The sequence below is a fragment of the Selaginella moellendorffii genome, unplaced genomic scaffold, assembly GCF_000143415.4.
Source record: "Selaginella moellendorffii unplaced genomic scaffold, v1.0 SELMOscaffold_6, whole genome shotgun sequence".
NCBI classification, from domain to species: Eukaryota; Viridiplantae; Streptophyta; class Lycopodiopsida; order Selaginellales; family Selaginellaceae; genus Selaginella; species Selaginella moellendorffii.
In genome coordinates this window covers 766,056-792,070 of record NW_003314267.1, presented here as the reverse complement: position 1 = coordinate 792,070, position 26,015 = coordinate 766,056, and the positions used below count along the sequence as shown (strand labels likewise).

At 47.4% G+C, this 26,015-nt stretch overlaps 9 protein-coding genes across 20 annotated transcripts; 2 read left to right on the top strand and 7 right to left on the bottom strand.

Annotated features, from left to right (window-relative positions):
* The first annotated feature begins 78 nt into the window (after positions 1–78).
* LOC9655388 (transcription factor GTE9) lies at positions 79–4,050 on the top strand. Of its 5 annotated transcripts, none has more exons than XM_024670363.1 (10): positions 79–2,136; positions 2,201–2,246; positions 2,304–2,459; positions 2,513–2,598; positions 2,748–2,817; positions 2,962–3,021; positions 3,069–3,190; positions 3,261–3,330; positions 3,391–3,521; positions 3,582–4,050. In XM_024670363.1, the coding sequence occupies exons 1-10, from the start codon at positions 1,027–1,029 to the stop codon at positions 3,864–3,866; spliced, it is 2,136 nt and encodes a 711-aa protein (XP_024526131.1). In that variant the 5' UTR covers positions 79–1,026; the 3' UTR covers positions 3,867–4,050. The 5 variants fall into 5 exon arrangements, with proteins under 5 accessions (XP_024526131.1, XP_024526132.1, XP_002965804.2 ...); XM_024670364.1 differs by having other exon boundaries at positions 2,198–2,246; positions 3,072–3,190; XM_002965758.2 differs by having other exon boundaries at positions 2,198–2,246.
* Positions 4,051–5,918: 1,868 nt separating this feature from the next.
* On the bottom strand, positions 5,919–7,782 carry LOC9634249 (ADP,ATP carrier protein). Its single transcript, XM_002965429.2, has 4 exons — positions 7,663–7,782; positions 7,093–7,584; positions 6,458–6,838; positions 5,919–6,394 (listed from the first exon to the last, which is right to left on the bottom strand). Exons 2-4 carry the CDS (start codon positions 7,582–7,584, stop codon positions 6,095–6,097), a joined length of 1,173 nt encoding a protein of 390 aa, XP_002965475.2. The 5' UTR covers positions 7,663–7,782; the 3' UTR covers positions 5,919–6,094.
* Positions 7,783–7,933: 151 nt separating this feature from the next.
* LOC112344855 (probable calcium-binding protein CML28) lies at positions 7,934–8,767 on the bottom strand. 3 transcript variants are annotated; one of them, XM_024670377.1, is made up of 5 exons: positions 8,575–8,767; positions 8,427–8,511; positions 8,293–8,331; positions 8,089–8,236; positions 7,934–8,014 (listed from the first exon to the last, which is right to left on the bottom strand). In XM_024670377.1, the coding sequence occupies exons 1-5, from the start codon at positions 8,721–8,723 to the stop codon at positions 7,974–7,976; spliced, it is 462 nt and encodes a 153-aa protein (XP_024526145.1). In that variant the 5' UTR covers positions 8,724–8,767; the 3' UTR covers positions 7,934–7,973. The 3 variants fall into 3 exon arrangements, with proteins under 3 accessions (XP_024526145.1, XP_024526144.1, XP_024526146.1); XM_024670376.1 differs by having other exon boundaries at positions 8,293–8,373; positions 8,575–8,759; XM_024670378.1 differs by having other exon boundaries at positions 8,293–8,373; positions 8,427–8,515; positions 8,575–8,689.
* A 29-nt stretch (positions 8,768–8,796) lies between these two features.
* LOC9634248 (SPX domain-containing protein 5) lies at positions 8,797–9,702 on the bottom strand. 2 transcript variants are annotated; one of them, XM_024670373.1, is made up of 3 exons: positions 9,427–9,702; positions 9,248–9,374; positions 8,797–9,193 (listed from the first exon to the last, which is right to left on the bottom strand). In XM_024670373.1, exons 1-3 carry the CDS (start codon positions 9,700–9,702, stop codon positions 8,862–8,864), a joined length of 735 nt encoding a protein of 244 aa, XP_024526141.1. In that variant the 3' UTR covers positions 8,797–8,861. The 2 variants fall into 2 exon arrangements, with proteins under 2 accessions (XP_024526141.1, XP_024526142.1); XM_024670374.1 differs by having other exon boundaries at positions 8,905–9,182.
* Positions 9,703–9,882: 180 nt separating this feature from the next.
* Positions 9,883–12,663, bottom strand: LOC9634022 (sodium/hydrogen exchanger 1). 3 transcript variants are annotated; one of them, XM_024670369.1, is made up of 14 exons: positions 12,219–12,663; positions 12,046–12,164; positions 11,892–11,989; positions 11,782–11,838; positions 11,486–11,727; positions 11,374–11,420; positions 11,256–11,322; positions 11,090–11,190; positions 10,943–11,044; positions 10,747–10,879; positions 10,633–10,695; positions 10,493–10,576; positions 10,110–10,425; positions 9,883–10,058 (listed from the first exon to the last, which is right to left on the bottom strand). In XM_024670369.1, exons 1-14 carry the CDS (start codon positions 12,399–12,401, stop codon positions 10,021–10,023), a joined length of 1,650 nt encoding a protein of 549 aa, XP_024526137.1. In that variant the 5' UTR covers positions 12,402–12,663; the 3' UTR covers positions 9,883–10,020. The 3 variants fall into 3 exon arrangements, with proteins under 3 accessions (XP_024526137.1, XP_024526135.1, XP_024526136.1); XM_024670367.1 differs by having other exon boundaries at positions 11,256–11,420; XM_024670368.1 differs by having other exon boundaries at positions 10,943–11,190.
* Positions 12,664–12,748: 85 nt separating this feature from the next.
* On the bottom strand, positions 12,749–15,955 carry LOC9634021 (glycine-rich domain-containing protein 1). Its single transcript, XM_024670360.1, has 10 exons — positions 15,774–15,955; positions 15,608–15,725; positions 15,282–15,536; positions 14,799–15,218; positions 14,247–14,740; positions 14,133–14,194; positions 13,957–14,081; positions 13,749–13,898; positions 13,576–13,702; positions 12,749–13,525 (listed from the first exon to the last, which is right to left on the bottom strand). Exons 1-10 carry the CDS (start codon positions 15,938–15,940, stop codon positions 12,906–12,908), a joined length of 2,538 nt encoding a protein of 845 aa, XP_024526128.1. The 5' UTR covers positions 15,941–15,955; the 3' UTR covers positions 12,749–12,905.
* A 1,983-nt stretch (positions 15,956–17,938) lies between these two features.
* LOC9634020 (prolyl 4-hydroxylase 1) lies at positions 17,939–19,648 on the bottom strand. Of its 3 annotated transcripts, XM_024670847.1 has the most exons (11): positions 19,491–19,641; positions 19,319–19,438; positions 19,217–19,264; positions 19,104–19,156; positions 18,905–19,045; positions 18,756–18,830; positions 18,610–18,680; positions 18,493–18,544; positions 18,353–18,442; positions 18,194–18,286; positions 17,939–18,135 (listed from the first exon to the last, which is right to left on the bottom strand). In XM_024670847.1, the coding sequence occupies exons 2-11, from the start codon at positions 19,419–19,421 to the stop codon at positions 18,028–18,030; spliced, it is 834 nt and encodes a 277-aa protein (XP_024526615.1). In that variant the 5' UTR covers positions 19,422–19,438; positions 19,491–19,641; the 3' UTR covers positions 17,939–18,027. The 3 variants fall into 3 exon arrangements, with proteins under 3 accessions (XP_024526615.1, XP_024526616.1, XP_024526614.1); XM_024670848.1 differs by having other exon boundaries at positions 18,194–18,442; positions 18,905–18,981; positions 19,109–19,156; positions 19,491–19,648; XM_024670846.1 differs by having other exon boundaries at positions 18,194–18,442; positions 19,491–19,647.
* Positions 19,649–19,708: 60 nt separating this feature from the next.
* On the bottom strand, positions 19,709–21,325 carry LOC9634019 (pentatricopeptide repeat-containing protein At2g21090). Its single transcript, XM_024670412.1, has one exon. It carries the CDS (start codon positions 21,323–21,325, stop codon positions 19,709–19,711), a length of 1,617 nt encoding a protein of 538 aa, XP_024526180.1.
* Positions 21,326–21,485: 160 nt separating this feature from the next.
* LOC112344875 (pentatricopeptide repeat-containing protein At4g02750-like) lies at positions 21,486–23,744 on the top strand. The gene has a single exon (XM_024670410.1). The coding sequence runs from the start codon at positions 21,486–21,488 to the stop codon at positions 23,742–23,744; it is 2,259 nt and encodes a 752-aa protein (XP_024526178.1).
* Positions 23,745–26,015: the final 2,271 nt, after the last annotated feature.

Here is a 26,015-nt window from a genome sequence, read left to right as displayed (position 1 = left end):
GCTGTTGCGATCTCGCCCTGGCGGCGGCAAGACATAGTCTCTCCAGTCGCTCTTCCATCCGCTTGCGATCTCCGGGTGATCCAAGCGGCCACTTGGACTGGAAAATCTCTGGCTCCTGTGATTTCTCGCGAATCGTCGTTTCAATTGCTGATCTAGTGCTGAGATCTGTCTGCTATGAGGAGTGTTTTCTAGGCGTCGTGTGCGTGGGATTATCGGTTCACCGTGATGAAGCTCAAATTTCCACCCTAGAGGCCATTCTTTGTGCCTGATGTGGGGAAATACCCTCTAAGAAGCACTGAGTGATTTGGGGCTCGCAGTGATGAACTCGAACAAGAAGATCTTTTGATAGGATTGGGACTTTGTTCCAGCAGGTTCTGAGCGATCGATCATTTTGATTTGAGTCACAGGGATGAGAAATTCTGTGAAAATCTGTCAATCCTCCGAGAAGCTCCCGATCGAGCTCTAGTGACGACAGTACAGGCCTGAGTGACGAACACAAGAAGACGCAAATCAACGGTGTTGAGCGGCAACACGTGTCGAGATCGCGAACCCGACTCTAGATACTTATAAAGTGCCAGCGAGAGAGAGAGAGAAAAAAAATATCGCCACGGTATCAGTGAAGATTCCCCCGCGTCTGGGGAAACCGTGTGAAAAAACTTTCTTTTCCATTTTACGGATAGGGCGCCTGCGGTTGCAGTCCCGCCACGTGTACCACGGGCAGCCCCATCGAAACCGTTTACACGCATCCGACGGCGGACCGGCTGCCCGGGGCGCCAGCCGTGCGATACACATCCGACGGCTAGAGATCAAAATCGACGTCCGATCCGGGATCCAACGGCCGGGGGCCCCGAGGAATGTGGACCGCCCGATGGGGATCTAACGGCCAGGACAGCGTGGACACCGCTTTTAAAGGAGCCCTCGGTTCCTCTCTTCCGTCATGTGTTCTAGGGTTTCGGTAGGGATCTGCCGCCGAGCCCTGGCCTAGTGATTAGGGTGTGGGGATCGGCCTCCAGGTGCGTGTGATCGATGGAATCTGTGTCGGCAATGCCGAAAGAATCCAAGCGCGAGGTCCGCAAGCGCTTGAAGCTCGACCTGGAACAGGTTATCGGGATTAGCACCAAGATTGAGGCGCTAGAGCAGCAGTCCAGATCGTCGGGCACTCTCGGCACGCCGGGCACGGGCGGCAGCAGCAAGGAGAAGCGGACGCCCAAGGCGAATCAGATGTACAGCACCTCGGAGTATTTCTCGGCCAAGGACAAGATGCCGCCGCCGGAGAAGGTCAAGCCCAAGGCGCTCGTCCCGCCCAAGAAAGGGACTAAGGGCGACATTGACAACAAGCGGCAAAGGGTGGAGCTAGCGCGGATGAAGAGGATGGGCGACATAATGAAACAGTGTGGGACGCTGCTCAAGAAGCTCATCACCCACAAGCACGCTTGGGTTTTCAACGAGCCCGTGGACGCTGTCAAACTCGGGCTCCACGACTACCACAAGGTGATCCGGCGGCCCATGGACCTGGGCACCATCAAGAAGAAGCTCGAGGGCGGCCACTACCGCACGCCAGTCGAGTTTGCGGACGATGTCAAGCTCACCTTTTCGAATGCCATGACTTACAACCCGCCCGGGCACGACGTGTTCATCATGGCGGACATACTTCGCCAGATTTTCGATGAGAGGTGGAGGTGCATCAAGGAGAAGCTGGAGGAGGAGCAGACCAAGTGCCGGGTGGAGGACGAGGTGTTTGCGGAGATTGCTCAGGGGAACCCAAACCCGGCCTTGCAGAACCTCAAGCAGAGCCTCCTCAGCATCGAGGATCAATTGTCGTCGCTCAAGAAACCCGCCGGGGCTCCCAGGGGAAGCAAGAAGTCGGGCAAGAGACAGATGACTTACGAGGAGAAGACGGAGCTGGGTAAGAATCTGGAGAAGGTGTTGGAGCAGAACCCAGGTGACAAAGCCGACGAGATCGTTTTGCTACTCAAGAAGCACAACCCAAACCTTAGCCAGAGCGAGGATACGATCGAAGTCGACATTGATGGGATCGACAACGACACACTATGGGAGCTTCACAAGATGGTTGCGAGCTGTATGAAGCCGAAAAACAAGAAGAGGCCCCGGCCGCAGCCAGCAGAAGGCATCAAGGTATTTCTTGTCGTTGGTAGTTCTTACTTTGACCTGTGTTCTTTGTCTTTGTCTTTCCCAGCAGACCGGGGGAACGGCTCCGGGAGATTCACCGAAGAAGAGTCGAAAGAGTATGTTCTTGAGTTCTCGTCGTCGTAGGTGTCTGATATATGTTAATGATCGTCTAGGTGGTGAAGGGCTAGATGAGGACGTCGATATCGATGGAGAGGACGACATGCCTACAGCCAATTATTCACCTGTTGTAGTTGACAAAGATACACCTAATGATGGAAGAGAGTCGTCTGGAGGAAGTTCTTCCAGCAGCTCTGGTTCAGATTCCAGTGGTATGTTTTTTGTGTGCCCAGGCATGCTTGATAACCGGTTTTTTTTTTTTCAGAATCGGATTCCGGGAGCTCTTCTCACAGCGATTCCGACGCCGAAGGTCCTCGAACTGCTGGTATAGAGAAGCCTACCTCTCAGAAGGTATTTGCTTGGGGAACGGGAACGGTGACTAGTTAGGCAGAAAAAAAGAGAGGAGTGAGTGAGAGCGATTCTTTTCTTTTCTCGTGGAAGTGGGGGGGATTTTTTTTTGGAGGTGGCTGAACTGCCCTTCCGTGCGGTATTCTTGCCAGGAGCCTATGGGTTTTGGTGCTGTTCGCGAGCAATTATCCAGCCCGTCTGACAAGATTGACGGTGCAAAACGTGGGTGCCGTCTTGTGCACACTTTGCATTCTTTTCATTTGTGGGAGCTCGATTCTCCGTTCATGCACTGCCTGCTGCTGCTTGTCCATGGAGGATTGATTTTTCTCGACGGGCTACTAATCTTTTTTGTGTGATATGTTCCAGAGCCCGTAACAGTCAGACCTGGGGAGGCTGGGGACTTACCTGAATCTCAAGCCGAAAAATGTAAGCGTGAAGCGTGACGATTTTCTGGCTTCTCATGAGCTTTGCAGCAGCAGAGAAACTCCAATCTGAGAGGCCAGTCTCTCCCGAAAAGAGCGTTCGTGCAGCTCTGCTGAAAGGTCGCTTTGCCGATACCATTTTGAAAGCTCGGGAGAAGACTTTCCCGCTCAAGGTACACTAGCGTAGCTGCCTTGTCACAGAGCTGATACTCTTCTTTCTTGTGTGTGTGTGTGTGTGTGCAGAGCGGGGACAACGTCGATCCGGAAAAGCTTCGCAAGGAGCGGGAGGAACTCGAAAGGAAGTTAAGAGAAGGTAAGCTTTTATTCGTGTCTTTCCTTTATTGTTTTTGTAAGCAACGTGCTTTGCGTACAGATAAAGCACGGTTACAGGCAGATGCCAAGGCTGCAGAGGTCGCTCGCAAAAAAGCCGAAGCGGAAGCTGCGACGGAGGCCAGGAAGAAACGAGAAGTGGAACGAGAGGCCGCTCGGAAGGCTCTGCAACAGGTAAGCAAGCTCTTTTCTCGCGTTAAAAGCCTCTTTTTACTCGTGTTTTTCGTGATGTAGATGGAAAGAACAGTGGATCTCGACGCGCACTGTGAGATTCTCAAGGATTTCGACCTGATGAGGACGAGCTCCAAGGAGCACTTCCAGAGCTCGGCGGGGGAAGTGAGCCCCCCGAATTCTCCGGATGGATTGCCGGGCTTCACTCTTCCACAAGGCGCCGGGAACGCGCTGGAGCAACTGGGCCTGTTCATGAAGCTGGACGAGGAGGAGGATGACAAGCAGGGGGATGGCGAGGTTGCGTACGCGGACGAAAACGGCGAGGTGGAAGAAGGCGAGATTGATTGAATTTGATTGATTCCATTATACAAGTCGTGGGGGAGACAGGTTAGTCAAGAAATTTTGGTCACCTTGTAATTACTTACGCACTTTCACCGGGATGTAATTTGGAAAAGAGGGGAAAAATCAAACTAAAAAGCATTACAGATGAAAATTGTATTCATTTTGCTGGTTAAACAAGGGTTTCAATGGAGCTGCTACTTTTTCTCAAACCGAGTTTATTACGAAGTAACGAGTTAAAAATGCAAACTTGGAACTTTCTACATCACTAAATTTCATTGAGATATGATGGCTGAAGAAAAATGTGGCTTATCCCACAAAAACTCAATCAAACTTCATATCCACTTTTGTTCTAGCTTGAATTATATATTGATCAATTAGATAAATTATTAATATTATAAACCAAACCAAACATTGCTATATGTAACGCATAGCAAAGTTTTGGAATCACACCAGAATAAACCCACATCCCTTGCAATGCTGGCCCAAGATTTGCATATGTTCAGCACTGCTGCAAGAGTTGGGAGACAATGCTTGGAATACTGAATCTCTTCACTCTCTCACAGCAGCACACCCTAGCCACTGTTGCCAAAATTCAATCTCTTGGGCTTTTTATAAAGCTAAAATGCCACTCCAAAATTCACTACAAAAGAAAATTTAAAAATAGCCAAACGTCTTTGCTTGCTAACTCTGGCACTTTAGTATTGTTGGCAGACCAAACATAATAAAATGGTGCTTAATATTGTGAAGTGCAAAGTGATAAATGTTCTAGGCAACAATTGTTTGTGCTCTCTCATTGTTTCTTCTAGTGGGATTCGTGCCAAAGAAACAATGATAAAATTGAGCTCCCTAATGATTGTCAATGTTTAACAAAGTTTCATATAAGAATATTCATGCAGCTTTTCTTTGTTGAATTTCATTTTCATCCTTATTATTGTTATAAAAGCAAAGGTTACTAACATCGCTAATTGAAATATAATAAAATCAAAAACAAGATTTTAGAGCCATCAATTTCTAAAGCATTACTATTTGAAAGCAGTGGGTTCCAAGACACAATGCTAGGCTTTACAACTTGGAAATTTTGTAGTCTCACAAGAAAAGGTCTCCAAGTCATGCAACATGTTTTTGCTGCTTCTCCTGGTTTCTACTGTCAGGTCTGATGGATCTCAGGAGGTTTTGGATCGAAATGCAGGGGGTTTTGGAGATGCCAAGAACTTTGGCTTTGAAATTCCCAAGAGCACGATCGATTTCTTCTGTTGGAGGCCATGGCTGAGAAGGCCCTGGTGGTTTCCAAATCGTTTATGCCCTCCTAATGCACCTCCTAATGCACCTCCTTACTGCTACAAATCCCCACCACCACCACCGCCACCGGTTGAATCACCACCACACCAGCTCCTTACCGTTACAAGTCTCCACCACTTCCACCAAAGTGTGAGAAATCTCCACCTCCGCCACCACCCAAGTCTCCACCACCACCACCACCACCAAAATGCGAGAAGTCTCCACCTCCATACGAGTACAAATCTCCACCACCATGAGAAATCTCCACCACCGTACGAGTACAAATCTCCACCACCAGAGTCTCCGCCTCCGTTGCCACCGTATAAATACGAGTCTCCACCACCACCACCACCATATGAATACAAATCCCCACTACCACCGCCATCGCCACCAATCTACTGGTAGCCACCACTATCTACAATCTACTAACGTTTTGTCCCGGATTATAATTAAATAGAAATTTTTTAATTATTTTAAAGAAACAAGATTTGAACTTAGGTTGGCTTATCGAGGATCATTGAGCTCGTTGTCGTTCTTAGTATATCTGATCCTTGCGGAGGGGCCCCTGGCCTTTCAATTTCCGTGTGCTAACGAGCGAACAGGTGTACTATGTTGTGGCGAACAAACAACAAAGATTAGAGATGAAAAAATTAGGTCATGTAGCATGTCCAGCAGCCCATGAATCCATAGAGGAGCTGGAAGACTATAGTGAATTGATCTTGTAAAGCATGCCACAATCTTGGAACTTGTAAAATCCAATTCTCACCCCAAAACTTTGTAAACTCATTCCAGGAACTTTTAGTGCCCAACAGTTATTCAAAACAGCCTGAAAAAATATAAGCTACAACAAAGTCTTTTTAGAGAGTCTCTGCGCAAAAAATAAAAAAAAGGAGAAAAAGAACGGAATGAGCTTTCTTCATCGTCATCATCGGCGCGCTCTCCGCTCCTTTTCCTTCTTAGCCTCCACCCCCGGATCCGTAAGTCTTGCCAAAGAAGATGAGTTGCATCTGGTCGTAGCCCGACAACACTCCGGCACCCGCCACCGCTCGCAAGATGTTGGCCCCCGCGCCCTTGAACAGCGACTTGGTTCCCTCGTTCTTGATAATCTGCTTGAAGCAATCCATCGATCCGTTGTACTTCACTGCCTGGCCCGAAGTCATCATCATCCTACGCCGCACTGTGTCAATGGGGTATGAAGCCAGTCCAGCTCCAGTCGTGATCCCCCAACCTAGAAAAAAGCTCGCAAGGAAGTTGCCCTGGAACAGGAGATCACACACCAGTTAGCCTCGGTCAAAACCAAAGCGCCAAGAAGAGTTTACCTCCAGAGATCCAGTGAGAAGCACCGGCTTGAGCGAGTCGTACATTCCAAAGTAGAGGCCCCTGTAGACAATGATACCCACGCACGAGATGGTGAAACCACGGTAGAGTCCGCCGATGCCGTCCGTGGCCATGGTCTTCTTGTAGACATCGAGCAGGCCATTGAACTGGCGCTCTCCAGCCACGCCGGCCTTCTTTGCGGCCTTGGCGTCGTTGGCCAGCCGAGTTCGCGCGTAGTCCAGCGAGTAGACGAACAGCAGCGAGGTTGCACCGGCGGCACCCCCGGACGCCAGGTTCCCGGCGAACCACACCCAGTAGCCATCCTTGTCCTTCTTGAAGTTGAACACTCTCTTGAAGTAGTCCTTGAAGGCGAAGTTCAAGGCCTGCGAAAAAAGAACACGTTTTAGAACACAAATCCATCCAGAACACCGCGATGATTTGAAAACCAAAACTCACACTTCTGTCAGCAATAAAAACAAGTAAACACAAGTAAAGAAATCATCCAATGCCAGAAAAGCTCCAGGAAAAAACATAGCTTTGACAGCAGGCCTTGATTAGCTACAGAACAAACGACGTAGAGACATGGAAAACCCAATCACAACACAAAGGCAAGCCACAAAGGAAAGAAGAGACTAACCTGGGTCGGGAAATATCGGATCACGTTTGCCATGTTTCCTCTCCACAGAGACCCAAACCCTTCTTGGCTAATCGTCCGCTTGAAACAGTCGCCAATACCCTTGTAAGGCTCCTGGAGACGTCCCTGCTTGAGCATCTCGTCCTGGTTCTGGATCAGGAGCTTCACGCGCTCGATTGGAGCGGCGGCGGTCTTGGACACCGCGGCTGACACTCCACCCATCATGAAATCTATCAGGAATGCGCTCTTCCCCCTCTCGGCAGGCGCTGGAACGAAAACCGGCGATGGAGCAGCGATGTTCGTCGCCGCCCCCGCCGCCGAGAATCCCCTCAGGCCCCCCGTGAGCTCCGAGACGTACCTCGACCTGGCGGCTCCTAGATACGAGGACGTGGCGTAAGATCCATAGATCCTATCGGCAGTCCTGCCATAGCCGAATGGCGAGGGGCCGCCAATCAGCTTTTGTGACACTGTCGGTAGAACTCGACGATCTTCCATCTGCAAGAGCGGGGATTGTGAGTCGATGCGATCCAGATCTAGTCGAAATATCATCTATCTCGGCGCCAATGAGCTTACCTCGCGCCGATTCGTGGCGCCCAGACGCCAATCCTAGGAAGAACAGCGGAGATCTGCAAAACCCTTGCCGAGCAAAGGGCTCACTCGGGCTAAATGGAAGTATGAAAGGAGGAAAAAAGGACCATCTTAACCCCGCGGTGGCGCAATCGTGACCGTCAGATGGCTTACCGGGCCGTCCCACCGTTGATAGGATAGCCACCTCTTTTAGCGGACTGGGATTGCATCCCGGCCGTCGGTCTTGACCATGGACCTCTTATAATAATCACCGATATAATCTAATCGCTTTCTAGAGCTTTGGATTATGTTGTTTCTCAGCTTCCATCTTTGCTTTTGCTTCTCGCGCGAATTCTTCCTGGAAAAACAAAATGGAGGAATTGGATCGAAGATTTTTTATCGCTTCCAAGAGGAAATGAGACAATGGCTTACCGAGGGGTGAATCAAATTCTCCGCGGATCATCTTGGAGAACTCTCGGAACGAAACTTTGCCGTCTTTGTCTCTGTCCACGAATTTGATCATCTTCTCAATGTCTTGTTTGTCAAGATTGGCTCCCCATTTCGATAGATATCTCGCAAGCTGTGCATAGAGAGCTCGATCGACTTTGCGAAACCAAAACACTTTGAAAACCAGACCTCCGATGGAGTGATATAGCCATCGTTATTGCTGTCGATCTGCGAGAAAGCTATTCTCATTGCGTTATCGTTCCCCCAGTTCTAGAGAAACTCGAGAAACTCTGAGAGAACGACCAAAAACTTGTTTCACATACCACAGATCTCAGCGTCGAATCCGCGAGGCGGAACCGGTTCATCTCGAATCGCTGGCACGCCCTCTCAAACATCTCCTCACGGAATCTGCCTACGCAACAAACAAGCAGAGATAGAACTTTCGAAGATATTCGCCGCAGAATCACTCACATTTGCCGCTCCTGCCGCACAAATGCAAGGCTCCGCAGCTCGTACTCGTTCTTGTCGCGCTCCGGAAGATCATCGAACAGAAGCCTCCGCGAGAGAATCAAAGGGGGCGGCGGCCGCAGCGGCGCCACGCCACGAACAAGGCGTAGCATCGTGAACAACCCTAAATCTTCAAAAAAATGGTAGAGAACTAGCCCTATATTCGTAAGATATTCGTGTTTTAAAGGCTTACTTAAAGGGAAACCTCTTTTTTTTAAGGGCTTTCACATTTGCTCTGTTTTTAGGGTTCTTCAGTCGTAGCGTAGGGAAGAAGGGCCATACGTGGAGCTCCCGTTGCGCAAATGCTGGATCGTCCCCAGTGCCGCCACGGTGCTCCTCACAATCCTGCCGCTTTGGTCGTCTCCATCGTCCCCGTCGAATCCCTCCTCGTCGTGTCCATCAGCCGCCACGGATCGCAGCGATCTCTCCAGCGCGCGCAAGATCCGCTCGCACTCGGCGATGAGCACGAACAGCTGCTCCGTCTGGAAGAATGGCTGCCGCAATAGCCTCCGCACGAATGGGAGGCGGAGGAGCGCCACGCTGCTGCTCAGCTTGTCGTGCTTCTTCACGATCTTCACCAGCCCTGGCCAGGAATTCCGTCAAAATCATCCACTGCCAAGCGAAAGCTCATCCATACCCAGGCAATTGATGGAGCTGTAGTTCTCGAGCAAGATCATCTCGCCATGGAGGCACACGAGATCTCGCCAGATCCGGAGCAAGCCGCCGCGGCTAGCGTGATTCTCCACTGCCTTCTCTCGCAGATCCTGCGCAGCGAGTAAAGATTTCGATCTAAAGAAACCGCGCAAGACCTACTACCTGGAACCGGATCACGAATTCCTCCTCCTCCTCGCTGAAGAAGGCATTGAGCTTGGAGATTTCGCGATATAGGAGCGTGACGAAGCGCATCTCTTCCGCGGTCTCGGCGGGGGCGATGATCAATCTCGCCGGCGTTTCTGCTGGATTGGGCATTTGCTGCCGGATTGCTGCGATGCGATTGAGCTGCTGCTTGAGATCCTTGTACGCAATGAAAAATTCCTGCCATGCCGGAAACGTCTGATCGATCACGCGCCGAAGGGCCTTTCCAAATTTCATGGTGGGTGGGCTCCTAATGTTCTTCCAGAGCCTATTAAGCTCTCTCTCACCATCCGATTGCTTGCATCCAGCGGCCACGGCCTCGCCACGGCCGCGGGCGGACTTTCCAATTACTTTCCCTCGCATCTCCGCTTTTGGAATATCCAACATTCGAAAATGCGAATGCATTTTGGGCGAATATCCACCTTTCCAAAACGCATCTTTACATTCTCGCAGTACAAAATTACATACAAAACTTTAATCTCTCTGTGCGGCGTGCTCCTAGAAAAGAATCAAGTAAAGCGATGGATTTCTCGATCCTCGGAGAAAGAAAGAAGTTTAAGAAGAACCTGCCAACGTCAGCGTTTTAGAGGAACCTGAAAAGCTTTCGAGAATAAACCTGTTGAAGAAGAAGTTTCAAGAAGAACCTGGTGAGCCCGGAAGGATTGGGACGAAGCCACGGCCTCCAAACATCGGGCGCATGTAGGCATCGTCGAATGATCTCCACATGCGATGGATTGTCGAGGTTGGAGCCTCGAGCAGCATTCGCAAGCTGCTCCTCCGCGCAACTCCATTCCTTAGATTCTGGAGCCTCTCGGTCAGGAGGGGAAGCTCCAAGTTCCCATCCACAGTATGATCGATGTTTGCTTCTTTCGGGGACGACGGCTCTGAATCCACTGCCGGACGTCTCATGTGTGGAGGCAGCAGCCACCCGATCAATGGCTTCGTTATCATTCCAAACACCTGGCAAGGTTCCACTCGCAAGCTCAGAGAAAGCATAAAAAAAGAAGAAAAACAAGTGTGTGCTTACCACTGTGCTGAAGAGGACAGCAATAATCGTGCTAGTGATAAGGGTGGCATTGTCGGGGAAAATAGTGCTTCCGGATCTTGTAAACTGTGAGGAGGCACCACGATTAAACGAGAGATTTGTGAAACAATCGTGAGACTTGCCTCGTTGAAAGCCAATGCTATTGAGACCGCTCCCCGTATCAAACCCGCCCACCAAATGATCACCTACAAGACACAACGCATGAAGTTGTCAAAACCGACCCAACGTGATACTACCTGCTGTCTGATTGTAATCTTCCCAGCCTCAGATCGGGTGAAAAAGTTGGCCACAGCAGACAAAGGAAACACAAATGCGGCTCGGCTAACCAAAACCAAGGCTATGACAACGCCGAATATCGAAAATGATTGTCTATTTGGTCAGCAGTAGTTTAGAAAAGACGAAAGAAAACAAAAAACCATTTTTTTGCCCCACCTCTTATCTGCCAACCTCCATTTCTCCAGGTCCAGTGCGTCCATTCCAACGTATAAAAAGATAAATGTCTCAGCGATGAAGGACATAGTTGCAAAGGTGTGCCTGCAGGAATAAGTTAAAACATAAGATACAGATTTGTCACTGTACTTGGTTGTGATTCTTGAGCTCTCCGTGACGTTGTGCCATGTATAATGTGACATAACAATGCCACAAAAGAAGACTGTGAGGATCCCACTCAGGTAGAACAGCTGGAATGGCATACGCATGAGAACAAGAAGAAATGCTACCTCTCTATACAGAAAAAAACTCTCACCTCGGCAATCATGTAGGAAAGATATGCCATCAAAGTCATGATTGCAATTTCTCTGTCGGTCGAGTGCCTGCGAAAGAGTTCATCACAAAGCTTAAAAAACTTGAACTGGAAAGCATACCTGCCGAAGTATAGCGTTTTGATAATATACGCGCTTAGCAGTCCTGCCTGGAAATAAGAAAGGAATGTCAAAGTTACATAGTTACTTGCATGTAACTTTGACAGGCACTTACAGCAACTCCCAGCACTGTGCTGCTCAAGAAAAGGTAGATAAAATCAGCAAACATCCCAAGCGCCGTGAGCCCGTTGATGCTTGCCGTGCCAAGCTTTTGAATCGTTCTAAAGAGAACAACTGAGGTAGCGTCATTCACAACTCCTTCCCCGAAGACCAGACTATACAACAAAGGAGTTTCGTCTTGACTTAAAACCTGCAGCGTACAGACGGTATCTGTGGCGGAAAAGATTGTTCCAAGTGCTAAACCCAAAAGCAAAGTTAAGCCAGGCTGAAGATCCGAATCAAAGCCTTTACCGAGATAGCTCCTTGGAGCTAAATTAAGTCCCAAATGTGGAAAGATATATCTACAACCTGGAAAACAAAATATCAACAGGGCAATTCGTTTTGGACATTAGACGACTCACCAAACGAGATTATGACAAAAGATATGAACACTCCGGCGGCACCGTACAACATGATCGAAGCAAAGTTACGGAAAAAGTGTTTCTTCTTGACTTGGAATCTAGAATTCACAACGAACAAGCTGTAAGAATGGAAAAAAAGTTACCGAGTAGTTACCCTGCATTGAAGATGATTGGTGGCAGCAAGTAAATAAAAAAGAGCTCCTCGTTGAACTGGAGTATGTGAGAATTTTTCCCACCACTGATAATGAGGACGATAAATCCAGTCCCCACACCCTGGAAAGAACAAAGTTAAGCAATTCGGTAGCTAAAAGCAATCGTTTCGTGTACCAAGATAAGGGAAACGATAGACTCGCTCGCCCATTTCACCTCCTCCAACAGATGCCCGAGGACAATACACGCGCAGATCAGCGTCACGAAGAGCGAGATGGACACCACCAAGGTGTGGTTCACCGACTCCCCCAGTCCATTCTTAATCAGCCACGAGTGCAAAGGGCCGACGTAATCCGCCATGGGAATTGCCACAATTCTATGGATCCAGCGCCTGGATTGCGATGCGCCTGCGCGATTCTTCAAGCCCTAGCATAAACCTCCGCATCCGGATCGCGATCGCGATCGCGAATCCCCGAGCCCCAGCGCCTCCGGGAACCTGTCTCCGACCTAGAGCGCGATCGAATCGATCCAAACCTAGCGTGCCCGGCTACGTCGTCTCCCACCTCCAGCTGCGCCAAAACGCAAGCGCTTCACGGGCTAGAATAAGAGCAAACCCAGACCGTCCATTCCGACGGCCCGGATCGTGCCACTTAAGAGATCTCAGAAATTTGAATAGACGGCCAGATAGACGTGATCGGAGCGCGCCAGGACAAAACGACTGGCTGATATTTTATATATCTTAAAAATCATCGGAAAGGATTCTATTCACATGTACGGTAGCAACGTTAAAGTAAAAACATCCTCGTACGGTAGCGAGAAATTTACAGCTTCGTCCACTAGCCAGTTTGCATTTGAATGTGTTGATCATGATCCATTAGGAATCGAAGATCCAACGATGTTGTGATCCTGGGCTTTGAAAAGTGAGGATCCACAGCCACCACCGCAGCCGGATCCACAAGCTCCTCCTTTGGAGTCATGAGCTCCGGCGTTTGAAAGTGATGATCCACAGCCACCACCGCAGCCACCGCCACCTCCACATCCGGATCCACAAGCTCCTCCCTTGGAGTCATCCTTTGGAAGTGATGATCCACAGCCACCACCGCAGCCACCGCCGCCTCCACACCCGGATCCACAAGCTCCTCCCTTGGAGTCATCCTTTGGAAGTGATGATCCACAGCCACCACCGCAGCCACCGCCACCTCCACAGCCAGATCCACAAGCTCCTCCTTTGGAGTCATGAGCACCGGCTTTTGGAAGCGATGATCCACAGCCACCTCCACAGCCACCGGCACCTCCACACCCGGATCCACAAGCTCCTCCTTGAGGATGGTGTGGTGATCCTGATCCTGTTTTACCTCCGCAGTTCCCATTGCAGCCACTCCCACATCCGGCACTGGCTAAGATGACGGCCTCGGGAAGAAAGATGTCACAGGCGGATGGTTTGGAACGCTGGTGCCGGCCGAAAAGGCCAAACCCGCGGGACTCTGATGAAAACAATGTGAAACTGGGAAGCTAGACAACTTTCGCGTTTTACCTCGATAGCTTCTGCTGGTAAGAGATTTGGTTACTGGCTTCTGATTGTCTAGGGACAAACAAGCCATTGAAGTGGCTGTGGCACACAGCAATGCCGCTACCAACATCGTGTTTTCTTCGACCGTGACCTGCATGAGGTTTCTGACTGTGAGCAAGGAATGAATTATCAATTACCTCCATATAGCCAGTCTTCCAGTTGAAAAGTGCAGTCGCCTTTCCATTTGGAGCTTTGGGAAGATAGCGAATTAACGTGACAAACCCTTCGTTGACGTCTTTAGTTCCTGCCAATGCGAACTGAAGTTTTCTTCCAGCTACAAGCGTCACCTGGATCAATTCAAAGATTAGTTTATGGAAAGGAGACAAAGATGTCGAGAGAAAGTACCGGACAGCCGTCACCACAAGCTCCAAAATGTACTTCATATTCCGCATTCCTTCCTATGACAATGGTGCAATCACCGTCCAAAGACCATTGCCACAAGTTTGGGGTTTCAGCGACCGCCAACAACACTGTCCAAAAGTATTAGCACTGTTTGAAGCCTCGTCACTTAAAGAATCTACCTAGTTTATGGCCTGCATTGTGTGTGGCAGCCACCGTAATTGATCTCACACCGGAAGAGAAACTGTAACATAAGATACTTCACACATATTCAAGTTTTGATATCAAACGCGTACCTTGTGTGCACATGGAAAACATCCTTGTTTGTATGGTCGAGGACTTTAGCGAGGTGTTTTCCGCCACGCAGTTCAGGCTTGGTAACTTTCATGACATATGGAGCGCGAACAGGAGGCGTCACTGATACTTCCACGCGAAGAGACGGCACCTTATCCGTAGTCACGCCATCGGGAGTAAACAGCGGGAACCAGCCGTTGAGCGAGAGAGTTGACGTCTCGAGGATCATCTTCCAAGTGATTGTCAGCGCGCCAAGAAGCTTTGATCCCTTGGACAACCCCAGGAAACCCTTCCTGCGTTGCCGAAGCTCCAGAACAAGACCACCAGCGGCAGCATCGCACTCGAGCAGCCAGAGCTTATCCCATTGAGGATTTGGAGACGCTGTTGCTACTTCCGGTGTCTGAGTTAAGAAGTTCGCGAAGGTTGACAAGCTCACAAACGTCGATGAAGACTTCTCCGCAGGAACGTTCCGAGCAGAAAGAACAGCCAGACGAACCTGCTTATTTCTTGCTGTTAATACCAAAATTGCTCACGAAAAAGAGGCTATTACTGACCTGCAAAGTTTTTCTTGCCGTCAGGAACGCTTGATCGAGTGATGGTAAAGGCCTGCTCACTGATCCAGTCGGTTTCGGCAGCACGGATGGTTGATCCCCTCGGTACATGCAACCGGCTTTTTCGTAAGGAAAGCCGTAAGTCTTCTCCCAGATATCTCGAGTCTTTGTAAACCCGTTGTCTAGCTTCCTCCCTTTTGTTCTGTCACTGTCGGTATCATCGTGATCCAGCACTATACCCAAAATCCTGATCAAGTCCTCATGATAAGCAGCCGGGCTTCGCTGGTGAGCGTGCCACATTACGTCGACGTCGTAAGTGGGGACGAAGAAGGTCGAACCCAGCGTCATCAGATACAAAAACCCTTTGTATCTTTGTTCTGCCGCTTTCAGGAAGCTCTCTTCCAAATAGTGGGCCTGAGAGACCTGCGTCCAAAAAAATTTAACAAAATGTAAGCACCGAAAGTGGAGAAAACTTATAACTCTCACCTGATAATAGAAAGATTTTTGCCTAGAGACAGCGCCTTCGAGGTACTGAGCAAGCTTTTTGCGGCCTTCTTCCTCCGGAATTGATGAAGAATGACTACTCTTATAGTTCACGTCCAAGTTGAAAGGCTCGTCCGGAAATCTGGCACTCCAGAGTTTCTGTGTCTCAATGGTTGCCGCATCGTTGCTCTGCGGTGAAGCCAAAGGAGCATCCACGATCTTCCCAAACAAAGCCTTGCAATCTTGCGCGTATCGCACCTAGAAAGGCTCGTCGCATTGACGAAAATTGGAAAGAGACTAAGAAACGGGAAACAAAGTAAACATCTTACCGGGCTGAGCCTGTGGCAATGCCAAACCCATGCACAATCCAAGGGCGGCACCAACGGAAGCTTTGCGCCATCGTTCTGATCATAGGCGGCAGCAAAGGGAAGCCAAAAGCTCGTGTACCTGGCCAGCGATCGTCGATACCTACCGCATTCATCGAAGAGATTTTACCTGTGGATCGCTTGGTTCAGGGCTTCTCCCTCGTAGAGCCGCGGGATCCGATCGACGAGCGCCAGGAACTCCAGCTCCTCCTTGGCAGCGTCGACGAGATCCACGCTGATTTTCAAGCGCTGAGCGCTCTCCCATGCCGATCGCTGGGCCTCGCTCTCCGCCATCATAACAAATCCCTAGAAGAGAAGGGGAATATATGCTCACCTTGTACTACTCCTTGATCGTACTTCCATAGTACGTACGATATAGTGATATATAGTGAAGTGAATTTTTCTTTTCCTTCTCATGTTCATGACTTGTTCAAGCAATTTGAAGCTGAGGTGAAAACATCCATCATCTAAGTTAGTCAAGTAAAGGTATTGGATATAGCATATGAGATTATGGACAAAAAATGTAACAAGTTTTAATTGTAATGGATATTGTTTCAAGATTATAAAATATCTCCTTTCTTGATACCATTTACAAAGTCATCATTTATCAATTTTGTTGACAATGAAAAAAAAACTATTTAAGAGTTTTAGTCTGTCATCATTTCTTAAAAACTATCATGAATTTTAAATGTTACCAAATTTCTTTGCTTATTATATATTTTCCAAATATTTATGATTAATTTAACAATTTATATTATAAAATTAGCATATGCATAAGCATTATAGCTAAACTTGGGAACATTCTCAAAAGTTCACTTTACTTCTTCATCTAGCATGTGTGATATTATACTGTTCTCAAATAATAAGTTCATTATTAAAATATAAAAGTGTTTTTAATATGTTTTATAAAAATATTTTATTTTCTATTTATTCTCCCCTTATAAAGTCATTCCATTATTTTACATGAGGATCATCGACTAATTCTAGCTTTTCTATTAACTTTATAATCTCGATCTTACATAATTAAATAAATGGTTTCATAAATATTTATAAATAAATGATATGAGATTTGGCAAAATATAAATATAAAAGGAATTTTAAAGTCCAAGAAATAAAGAATTGTTGTTAGTATAATAATTTAAACTAGTTTTTTTAATAATAAGAATACTTTTGCCTAAATAATAAAAACTTTAATTGTATTAGTCACACACTTAGTGGTTAAAATCTTTCATTTTATATTGTAAAATAATATTTTACAAATAAACTAAGAAATATCACTTTACTATTAAATGCATATAGTAATTATGTGATTGTTATTGCAAATATTTTAGCAACTTAAGATAATTCTCTATATAAATAGAAATATCAATTTTGTTTTTTTAAAATATTTTGATATAAAAGTCTAACACTTAGAAAATTTTTGTGTTTATTAAGTTAGGGTTTACCTATATTATTTAAAGTTCAATTATCACCCAATTAAGCATTACCATATTATCTACAACTGAGTGGAAATTCAATTACACACTTCAAAGGTGATTTTTCTTCATCACGAGGTGAGAAGTCTATTTCTATTTGAAGCTTTATTATGGTTTTATCATGCAACTATTACCTTTAAAAAATTATTTATTTATTTATAGTTAATATATGTGACACCTTAAATTTTAAAAATAAAAAGAAGGTCTTTAATAATAAATAAATTTATTTTGAAAATAAAAACTTCATAGAAGGTTTTTATAAATAGTTTAAAAAATTTTTATTTACAAATTTAGGTTTAAAAAGATATCTTTAATTATTCTAAAGAAATTTTATAAATTAATGCTATATATAGTTATTAAAACTTTAGTAAATTATTTTGAATTTAGCATTGTAAAAATTTTCCTTAAGTAAGTATGAAAATGTTACACTCCACTTTATATAGCATTAATTATAAAATTTCCTCATAGATTTTGTATATGAATTATAATTGTCATAAATAAAAGCCTAAACTTAATTGGAATAAATGTCTTACAAATATGCTTAACAGGATGAGGAAGAATTTTCATAAACTCAATGAATACTTAGTCACTCTTTATTAGGCATCTTTAGTAGTTATCTGACTTGGATAATAATAATAATGGCCATAACATAATCTTCCTCTAGTCTTCCATACCTTTCATACATACATACATGTTTTTTGGAGTGCCTATTATATATTGCATTGGCTTGGATTGTGATATTTCATACGTACATACATGTTTTTTAGGGTTTAGCTGTTCATCCTAATGCCACTGCCATGCTCGTCCGCTAAACTTTTAATATCAAGAGTAATTAAAATTTTTATGTATGTATGAATATGTATTTACAGTGTTTCATGGTATGTCACAACAAAACTTGTGCTAGAGCTTTTAGCTGAATCTTGATTGTCTCAGCCACTTTGTGGCGGACCATTTCTCTCCTCGCAAAACACTACAGCCTCCATGGAGACTGTTGCTATCGACATTTCCATCAAGAGCCTGGAAAAACCAATCAAAAGCCTTTCAAGAAAATCCTTTGACAAGCAACACTACTTACAGCGCTCCAGAATAGGATGGCATCGCCTTTCCTTGGCTTCACGCACAATCCTTTTCTAAGCTCGCCGCCGCATTCGCACTCGCCATCCCCAACCTTTGGAAACAAAAAGATTGATAGGAATGAATACTTGTAGAGCATTTTGAGAAGTAGACACTGTACCGATGGAAATATGGTCTCTCCTCCCTCCTCGACGTCGCTGAGATACATAAGAACCGTTGCCACGCGCTGGCCTCCTCGTTTTAGATTAAACTGGCACGAAGAAGTATGAGAAATAAAATAAAATCTACGCTAAAAGCAACCTGGTCTGAGAAATAGTCGTGATGAGGCTTGTAGTATTGATTCGGCTCATAGCTACGAGGACAAAAATCGACTCAGAAAGAAAAATGACTTTCAAACACTCGAAAGATAGAAATTACCGCAAAACTTGGAGGAGTTCACCATTCTCCACAGGGATCATGGAGTAAACAGCAATACGACGCTCTATTGCCTGGAAACACAAAGAACCAGAACGAGAAGAAGATCAAAAACCATGACAACGTCCTTGTGATCTCAAAGAGCAGACCTCAATCATGGGATAACGTCTGTCATAGTTGCTTAGAAACATTCCTGTACTCGTCCGGACCTTGCTCTCGATTCCCTGCTCCATAAAACTAGTATAAGTTTTCATGCAAAAGAGGAGTGTTTTACTTTTCGAGTTTAGACATGCCTTGCCTTGCCTGTGCTTGTGTCTACGACTGTGGACTTCGCCAACCTCGGCCCGGCAATGGCTATCAAGTAATCGCATTCCTCCGCGCTCAAAAACTTGTGTAGCAAAGTGATTCTGGGAGACCAGTTTAGGACTTCGGGTTTCACCTATGGAGGAAACAAAGTTAGAAACCATAGAACTCTGATCTTGGATAAAGAAACTCACGAGACCTATGCGAAGCAATCTAGCTTCTTTGTCATCCTTCCAGCGCGAATCACCTAAGCACAAGTAAAGAAAACTGATCACACGGAGAGAACCACGGAAGAAAGAGTACGTACTGCCAGGATCATCAATTCTCCCGAGAAAGAGGAGCTGGGAAAACGCGGCTGCAACAGCAAAAGATTTTGTTTTTGCAGAGAGAAAGCCTGTATGATTCTTACCAAGTCCCATCGCCACAAACAAGATGCCCAGCAAAACCGAGAAAAACTTCGTCCTTCCCTTGGGCTTCATCGCATTGCCCTTAAGCGACTGCATCTCGACCATTTAATCGCGGCCTCTTTCTACACGGAGAAAGATTCCGTGACCAAACGGTGAAAAGATCGATGAACTTACAGATCGAGCGATCGCAGCGCCTGTTTCTTCACAAATCAAACCAAAATCAGCAGTAGCATCAAGCTGCTACTCCACGGACGGACAAATTGATTAAACCCTGCGGCCATTGCTCGTTTAACTCGCTCGCCATTCTACCACGGGAATCCCAAAACATCACCAACGCACAAGATAGTGCCACGTGGAGGACTGGCCGCCAACTTCCTAGCCGCCAAATTCCGTCAATCGCCACCGTTGATGCTAGAAGAGCCGAGGAATGTGGTCCATGCGATGGAGTCGGGCTTGTAGGGCATCCCTTCCACCACGTCTCGGGCAATCTCCATCTTCCCCGACCGGCACAGCAGATCTAGCAGGCTCACGTAGTGATCAAACTCTCGATCGATCGCCAGGTCCATCTCCATCGATCGCCACAGCTCCAGCCCTCGATCCAGCGCCCCGCCGTGGCTGCAAGCGAACAGAATGCTGATGATGGTCGATCGGCAGGGCGACGCAGCGCTCTCGATTTGCATCGATTGGAGGAGATCGAGGCATTGATCGGCGTGGCCGCCCCGCGCATAGCCCGAGATCATACAGTTCCACGAGATCAAGCTCCTGGCGGGAAGCGAATCGAAGAGATCCCTCGCGTACTCCAGATGCCCACACTGGGCATACATCCCCACTAGCGACGTCCCCAGCACCACGTCAAGTGAGATGCCCCGGTTGAGGATTTCACCATGGACGATTCTACCCGGGGTAAATGCCGGTACCAACGAACAAGCATCTAGCACAGTGATGAAAGTTACCCGGTTGGGCGCCACGCCCTCCAGGTCCATCGTGCGGAAGAGTCGCAGTGCGTCGAGGCCATGGCCGTTTTGCGAGTAGCCGGCCACCATGGCGGTCCATGGCACCACGCTCCTCTCGTACGGCATGGCATCGAAGAGATACCGCGCGGCATCCACGTCACCGGCGGCGGCGTGTGCCGCCAGCATTGCCGTCCACAAGATGGCGCTCTTGTACGGAGCCGCGTCAAACACCGCTCTGGCACGATCCGCGCGGCGGCATTTGCCGTACATGTCCACCGCCGCGGTACACACGCTGACCGCCAATGCGAAGCCCGCCTCCACGGCGTTGGCGTGGATGCTCTCGCCGCAGAGGATATTCCCCGCTCTCCCGCACGCGTCCAGCGCACCAATGAAGCTCACGCGGTCCGGGCGGCACGCCCCGTCGAGCAGCATGGTCAAGTAGACCTCGACAGCGCCGTGCGGCTCGCCGGCGTCGCGGTAGCCCGAGGCCAGCGCATTCCACGTCACCACGTCGTGCCGCGGCATGGCAAGGAAGATACCGCGCGCCGCGGACAGATGCCCCGCCTGGGTATATGCCGCGAGCATAGAGTTCCATGACACGATGCTCCGCTCGGGCATTTGGTCGAAGATTTGCTTTGCGTGATGAATCTGGAGCTTGTCCGCGAAGGCGCCCAGCATGATGTTCCATGAGTAAACGTTCTTTGTTTTCAGATCGTTGAAGATGGCGAGAGTTTCTTCCAGTTGCCCGCATTGTCTATACATGATCATGACGTGGTTTGCGAGGCGCGTGAGGGCGAGCTTGCCGCTGCTGGCGATGTGGGAGTGGATCAATCTCCCTGCGCTGAGAGCCTTCGCGCTCCCACATTGTTGGAGGAGGTGAGTGTAGATGGCTGGATCCTTTCTACTTAGAAGTTCCTGGAGATCCTCACGCGAGAACTCGTCTTGTGGAGGAGGATCGCAATCGCGGTCACACAACGGATGGTGATCTTGGTCTAGTCTGGCGGAAGAAATCGAATGGGGTGAAGAAAGCGTCAGAAAGTGACTAGTCCCGCTCATGAGAGAGCGATGTCGAAAGTCCAACACAGTCTTTAAAGACTTTTATTGACTCTCATTGACATCGGATTGACACATTGCATTGACGGAGTTGACATGGATTGACTTTTTCAGCTCGAGAGCTCAAAAGTGGTCAGGGCTCGGGAGTTTCAAATGCACACAAATGCCATTGGAGCTTTCGGATTGTATACATAGAATCAAGTCCTCCAAGACATTGCCAGATGCTCACAATGCTCACGCCCACATTGTCTCCCGCGATTACCAGCGCAGGCTCTCCCCCAAGGAATGGCTCCTCGTCTCAAACATGCTCGTCCAGATGTTTGGAAGGCTCGGCTGCCTCGACAGCGCAAGTCACATCTTTAACACCATGCCCACCAAGGACAGCTTCTCCTGGAATCTCATGCTTGGAGCGTATGCCCAACGCGGGCATATCACACAGGCCAGGCGAATCTTCGAGCAGATGCCGACTAAAGACTACGTCTCATGGAACGCAATGCTCTCGGCATATTCCAGAGACGGCTTGGCCCAAGAAGCAAAAGTCTTATTTGACAAAATGCCGCAACGGGATATCATCTCGTGGACAGCCTTATTCACGGCATATGCCCAATCTGGGGATATTCACACAACAAAGCTTGTGTTTGATCAAATGCCCCAAAAGGATCTCGTGTCATGGAATGCCCTGTTAGCTGCGTATGCGCAAAACGGACATCTTGAAAAAGCTAGAGATTTGTTCCATTCGATGCCCTACTGGAGCCTCGTATCATGGAACTCGATGCTAACAGCATATGCCCAGAGGGGGCACGTACACGAGGCGACCGTCCTCTTTGACAAGATCCCCGACAAAGATCTTGTCACCTGTAACACAATGCTGTCGGTGTACGGCCGGCACGGCGATGCTGCCAAAGCAAAAACCCTGTACGACACGATGTCGTACGTGGACCTTCTCTCGTGGGACGGCATCCTGGCGGCGTACGGGAACTCTGGGAATCTAAACCAGGCAAGACTCGTGTTCGGGAATATGCCCGAATGGGACACGCTATCGTGGAACGCCATCCTTGCCGCGTGCACGGACAATGGGTTCGTGGAAGATGCCAAGAGGATCTTCGATGGGATTCCAAAGCAAGACCTTGTGTCTTGGAATACTCTGCTGTCGGCATATGCCAGGAATAACTACATCCACAAGGCGAGGAGCTTGTTTGATGCCATGGCGGAGAGAGACCTTGTTTCGTACAACACTCTCTTGTCGGCGCTCGCAAAGTCTGGGAATTTGGATCAAGCGGTGGGATTCTTCGAGCAAATGCCCGTGCTGGACATGGTTTCCTGGAATCTGATGCTCAGCGGCTTTGCAAAGAGTGGCGATCTCGAAAAGGCCGAGGCTTTCTTCAAGAAAATGCAGGATGTGAATCTCTTCTCGCTAAATTCTATGTTGGCTGTCTATTCTTCCACTGGAAGGAACCTCGACGAGGCTATGCATCTGTTCAGCTCAATGCCATCCAAAGACGTGGTATCTGGCACCGAAATGCTAACGGGATTTGCTATCGTCGGGGATCTCTTTCGAGCTAAAGCTGTGTTTGATTCAATGCCAGAGCACGATCAAATCGCCTGGAACGTACTTTTGTACTCTTACGCTCAGATCTCTGATTTAGAAACTACAAACTTTGTGTTTAATCTTATGCCTAACCGAGACACAATCTCCTGGACAGTTTTGTTTGCAGCTTATGCCGCTAAAGGTCATTTTGAAATAGCAAGAAGTCTGTATCACGACACCCCAAATAAAGACGAAATCGCAACGACAGCAATGTTAGGAGCTTATGCCCAATCTGGCCAGCTAGAGGAAGCATTGCAGTTGTTCTTGAGCATGCCAAGAGTTAACACATCGGCATGGAACGCCATGCTGGTGGCATATGCCCAATACGGGCATCCGCAGCTAGCCTGGAAAACGTTTCGTGAGATGCCACGCCGTGACGTGATTACGTGGAACACCATGCTGACAATGCAGGCACAGCGTGGAACGTCCTTGGACCTGTTCCAGGCAATGCAGCTCGAGGGAGTGAAGCCCGATGAGGTATCCTTCACTTGCCTGTTGCTAGGCCGGAGTCACGTTGGGAGCCTCCAGGAAGGATGCAAGTACTTCAACTTTTTGGAGATCGATCAAGGACGGAAGGCCTCCAAGCAGCAGTATAGTTGCTTGATTGATTTGCTTGGGCGTGCCGGGCATTTGGGGGATGCCCGTGATCTTATACAAAACATGCCATATGTTCCGGAGGCTCAAGACTGGACGTCGGTGTTGGGGCATTGCGATGCTAAGGGAGCAAACGATGCTGCCAAGCATGTGGTGAAACTGGAGCCCGAGACCTCTGCGCCATATGTGCTTCTCTCGAACAGCAAGAAACTCTCCTATAGTGTTATTAGTAGTTCTTGACAAAGTCTTGTGTGCTTCTCTCAAGCATCTTTCCCATGAGTTCTGGACATGAGGAATAAATTGTAATCCAAATATCATAAGACCCAAATAGGAAACAAATCGATCATTGCCTAGAGAAGCTACGTTATCCCCTTCTCCCAGCAATGCAGTCAACGAGGAATAGGGCAGTTGCTTGATTGATTTGCTTGGGTGTGCTGGGTAGAAAACACACCAGAGGCTCAAGACTAGCCGTCAGATTAATCTGGTGTTGGGCATTGCGATCAAAGCGAGGAAACGATGCCGCCAAGAATCCATGAACAGCAAGAACCTTGCCTATAGTTACTAGTAGTTCTTGACAAGAATGTTACTAAGTGAATTTAGTCTACGAAACAAACTTTTGATAATCTCCTTGGAAATCCGTGGTTTCATCTCATGAGGACAATAGCCAGGGAAACATAAAATCATACAACGCCGTAAAACCACTTTCGTTGGGTCCTGTGTCCGGCTGTCCTTCCAGAATCTCCATCTCGCATTCGTCCCTGCAAAGAGCGAGTTTCAAGCTACAGAAAGACAAAACCAAGACAAAGTTTTACCAGTTGAGCAAGTAGTATTGCCTTTGCTGTGCTTGGATGTCCAGCACCCAAATGCTCTGCCTCTGCTCACTCAAATTGCTCGGAAGAAAGGTCCAGGTTCCTTTTGGCAATCCCCATTGTGTTTAGCATGTCTCCGATGATCCATGCCAAATTTATCTTTTATAAGTTGCACACCATGCGAAAGAATCAATACTGCGGTCTTGCTTTTCCCTGTCGCCAAGTAGATATGTCCAAGATGGGCATAAGTTTCTGCCAAAGAAGTTGATGCTTCTGGGAAGTGTGAGTAAATCCTTCTAGCCCGATCAAAATGTTTAATTAAGCCTAAAACCTCTGTTGGTTTTATACAAGCTCAAGCACCTTCAGTCTTGCCTTCGATCACGGTCCTACTCCAACACTCCCCTTCGATCAGATTCTGGTTGAAGGTCTGATCGCATGCTTCTTACTCCCCCTTGGCTGATGTAGCCTAGCTTGGATCGAAGTCTCGCGAACTGTTGGATAGGAAAAATAGTTTTTGTGAGTAGATCAGCAACCATATTGGTTGTTGATATGTGCTTTAGTAAGATCTCCTCTTGTTCAACTCACTCCTGAATGAAGTAATGGAGCATGTTGAAATGCTTGTTTGCGGTGGTGTACTGCCTGTAGACACACTGTGTTGCCTTCGACAAAACAATATCCCGGACTAACCTCCAAATCCAGAGTGCTTCCTTCACTGCTTCTGTCACAGCATTGTACTCTGCCTCACATGTGGATAATGCGACCATTCTTTGCTTCTGACTGTGCCACGATAAGAAAACTTAAAAATGTACCTGGTTGTAAATCATCAATCATCAAGATCTCCTGCCAGATCTGCATCCACCATACCATGAGGTATCACACCTTCTGATCCAATTTCCCCAGATGTTGTGCTCTTGTACTCAATGTAGAGTGTTGCTGTTTGCTTCACATCGTTGAAGATACACTCCACCACATACCAATCATGCTTCCCTGGATCTTGCATGAACTGGCATACTTGAGAGACTACTGCTGCTATGTCGCGACAGCTTGCTGTGGCTAAGTATATGAGTGCTCCAACTATATTCTGGTATGGTAGCATTGCCATCTCCTGCTTTTCACCCTCAAAATGTGAAGCATGTACTTTTGATAATTTGTAGCATTGTAGTGCAAGTGTAGGAGCATTGTGCTGTGTAAAAAGCTATTGATACTTTTTTACAAAGTTTACAATATATATATGTTGATGAACACGTAGTATTTTGTGGCAAGGCAGAATGAAAGCTTACCCAAGTTTCATCCTTACTTTCTGAGATAATTGTGCCTTAAGCCATGCTAAAATTTCTGTCTTCCCTGCCACTATACGATCAACATAGACACAGACCAGAATTAGAAAGGAATCATGAATATAATGGTAGAGGTTCTAATCTACTTCTGTGCTGGAAAAACCAAGCGTCAAAAAGAATTTATTCAATGTATTGTGCCATATCCTAGGAGATTGCTTAAGTTTTCTCTTAAGTTCGCACATATAGTGTTTTTTTCCTCGTACTTCAAAACATGGTGGTATGCATGTACACCAGTCGTTCAAGTTCCCCATTTAAAAATGCATTCTTCATAGCCATCTGCTCTAAGCCCAGATTCAAGGGATTAGCAATTGCATATAAAAAACATCTTGACTACATGTGAGAAAATCTCATGGTAATCAATCTCT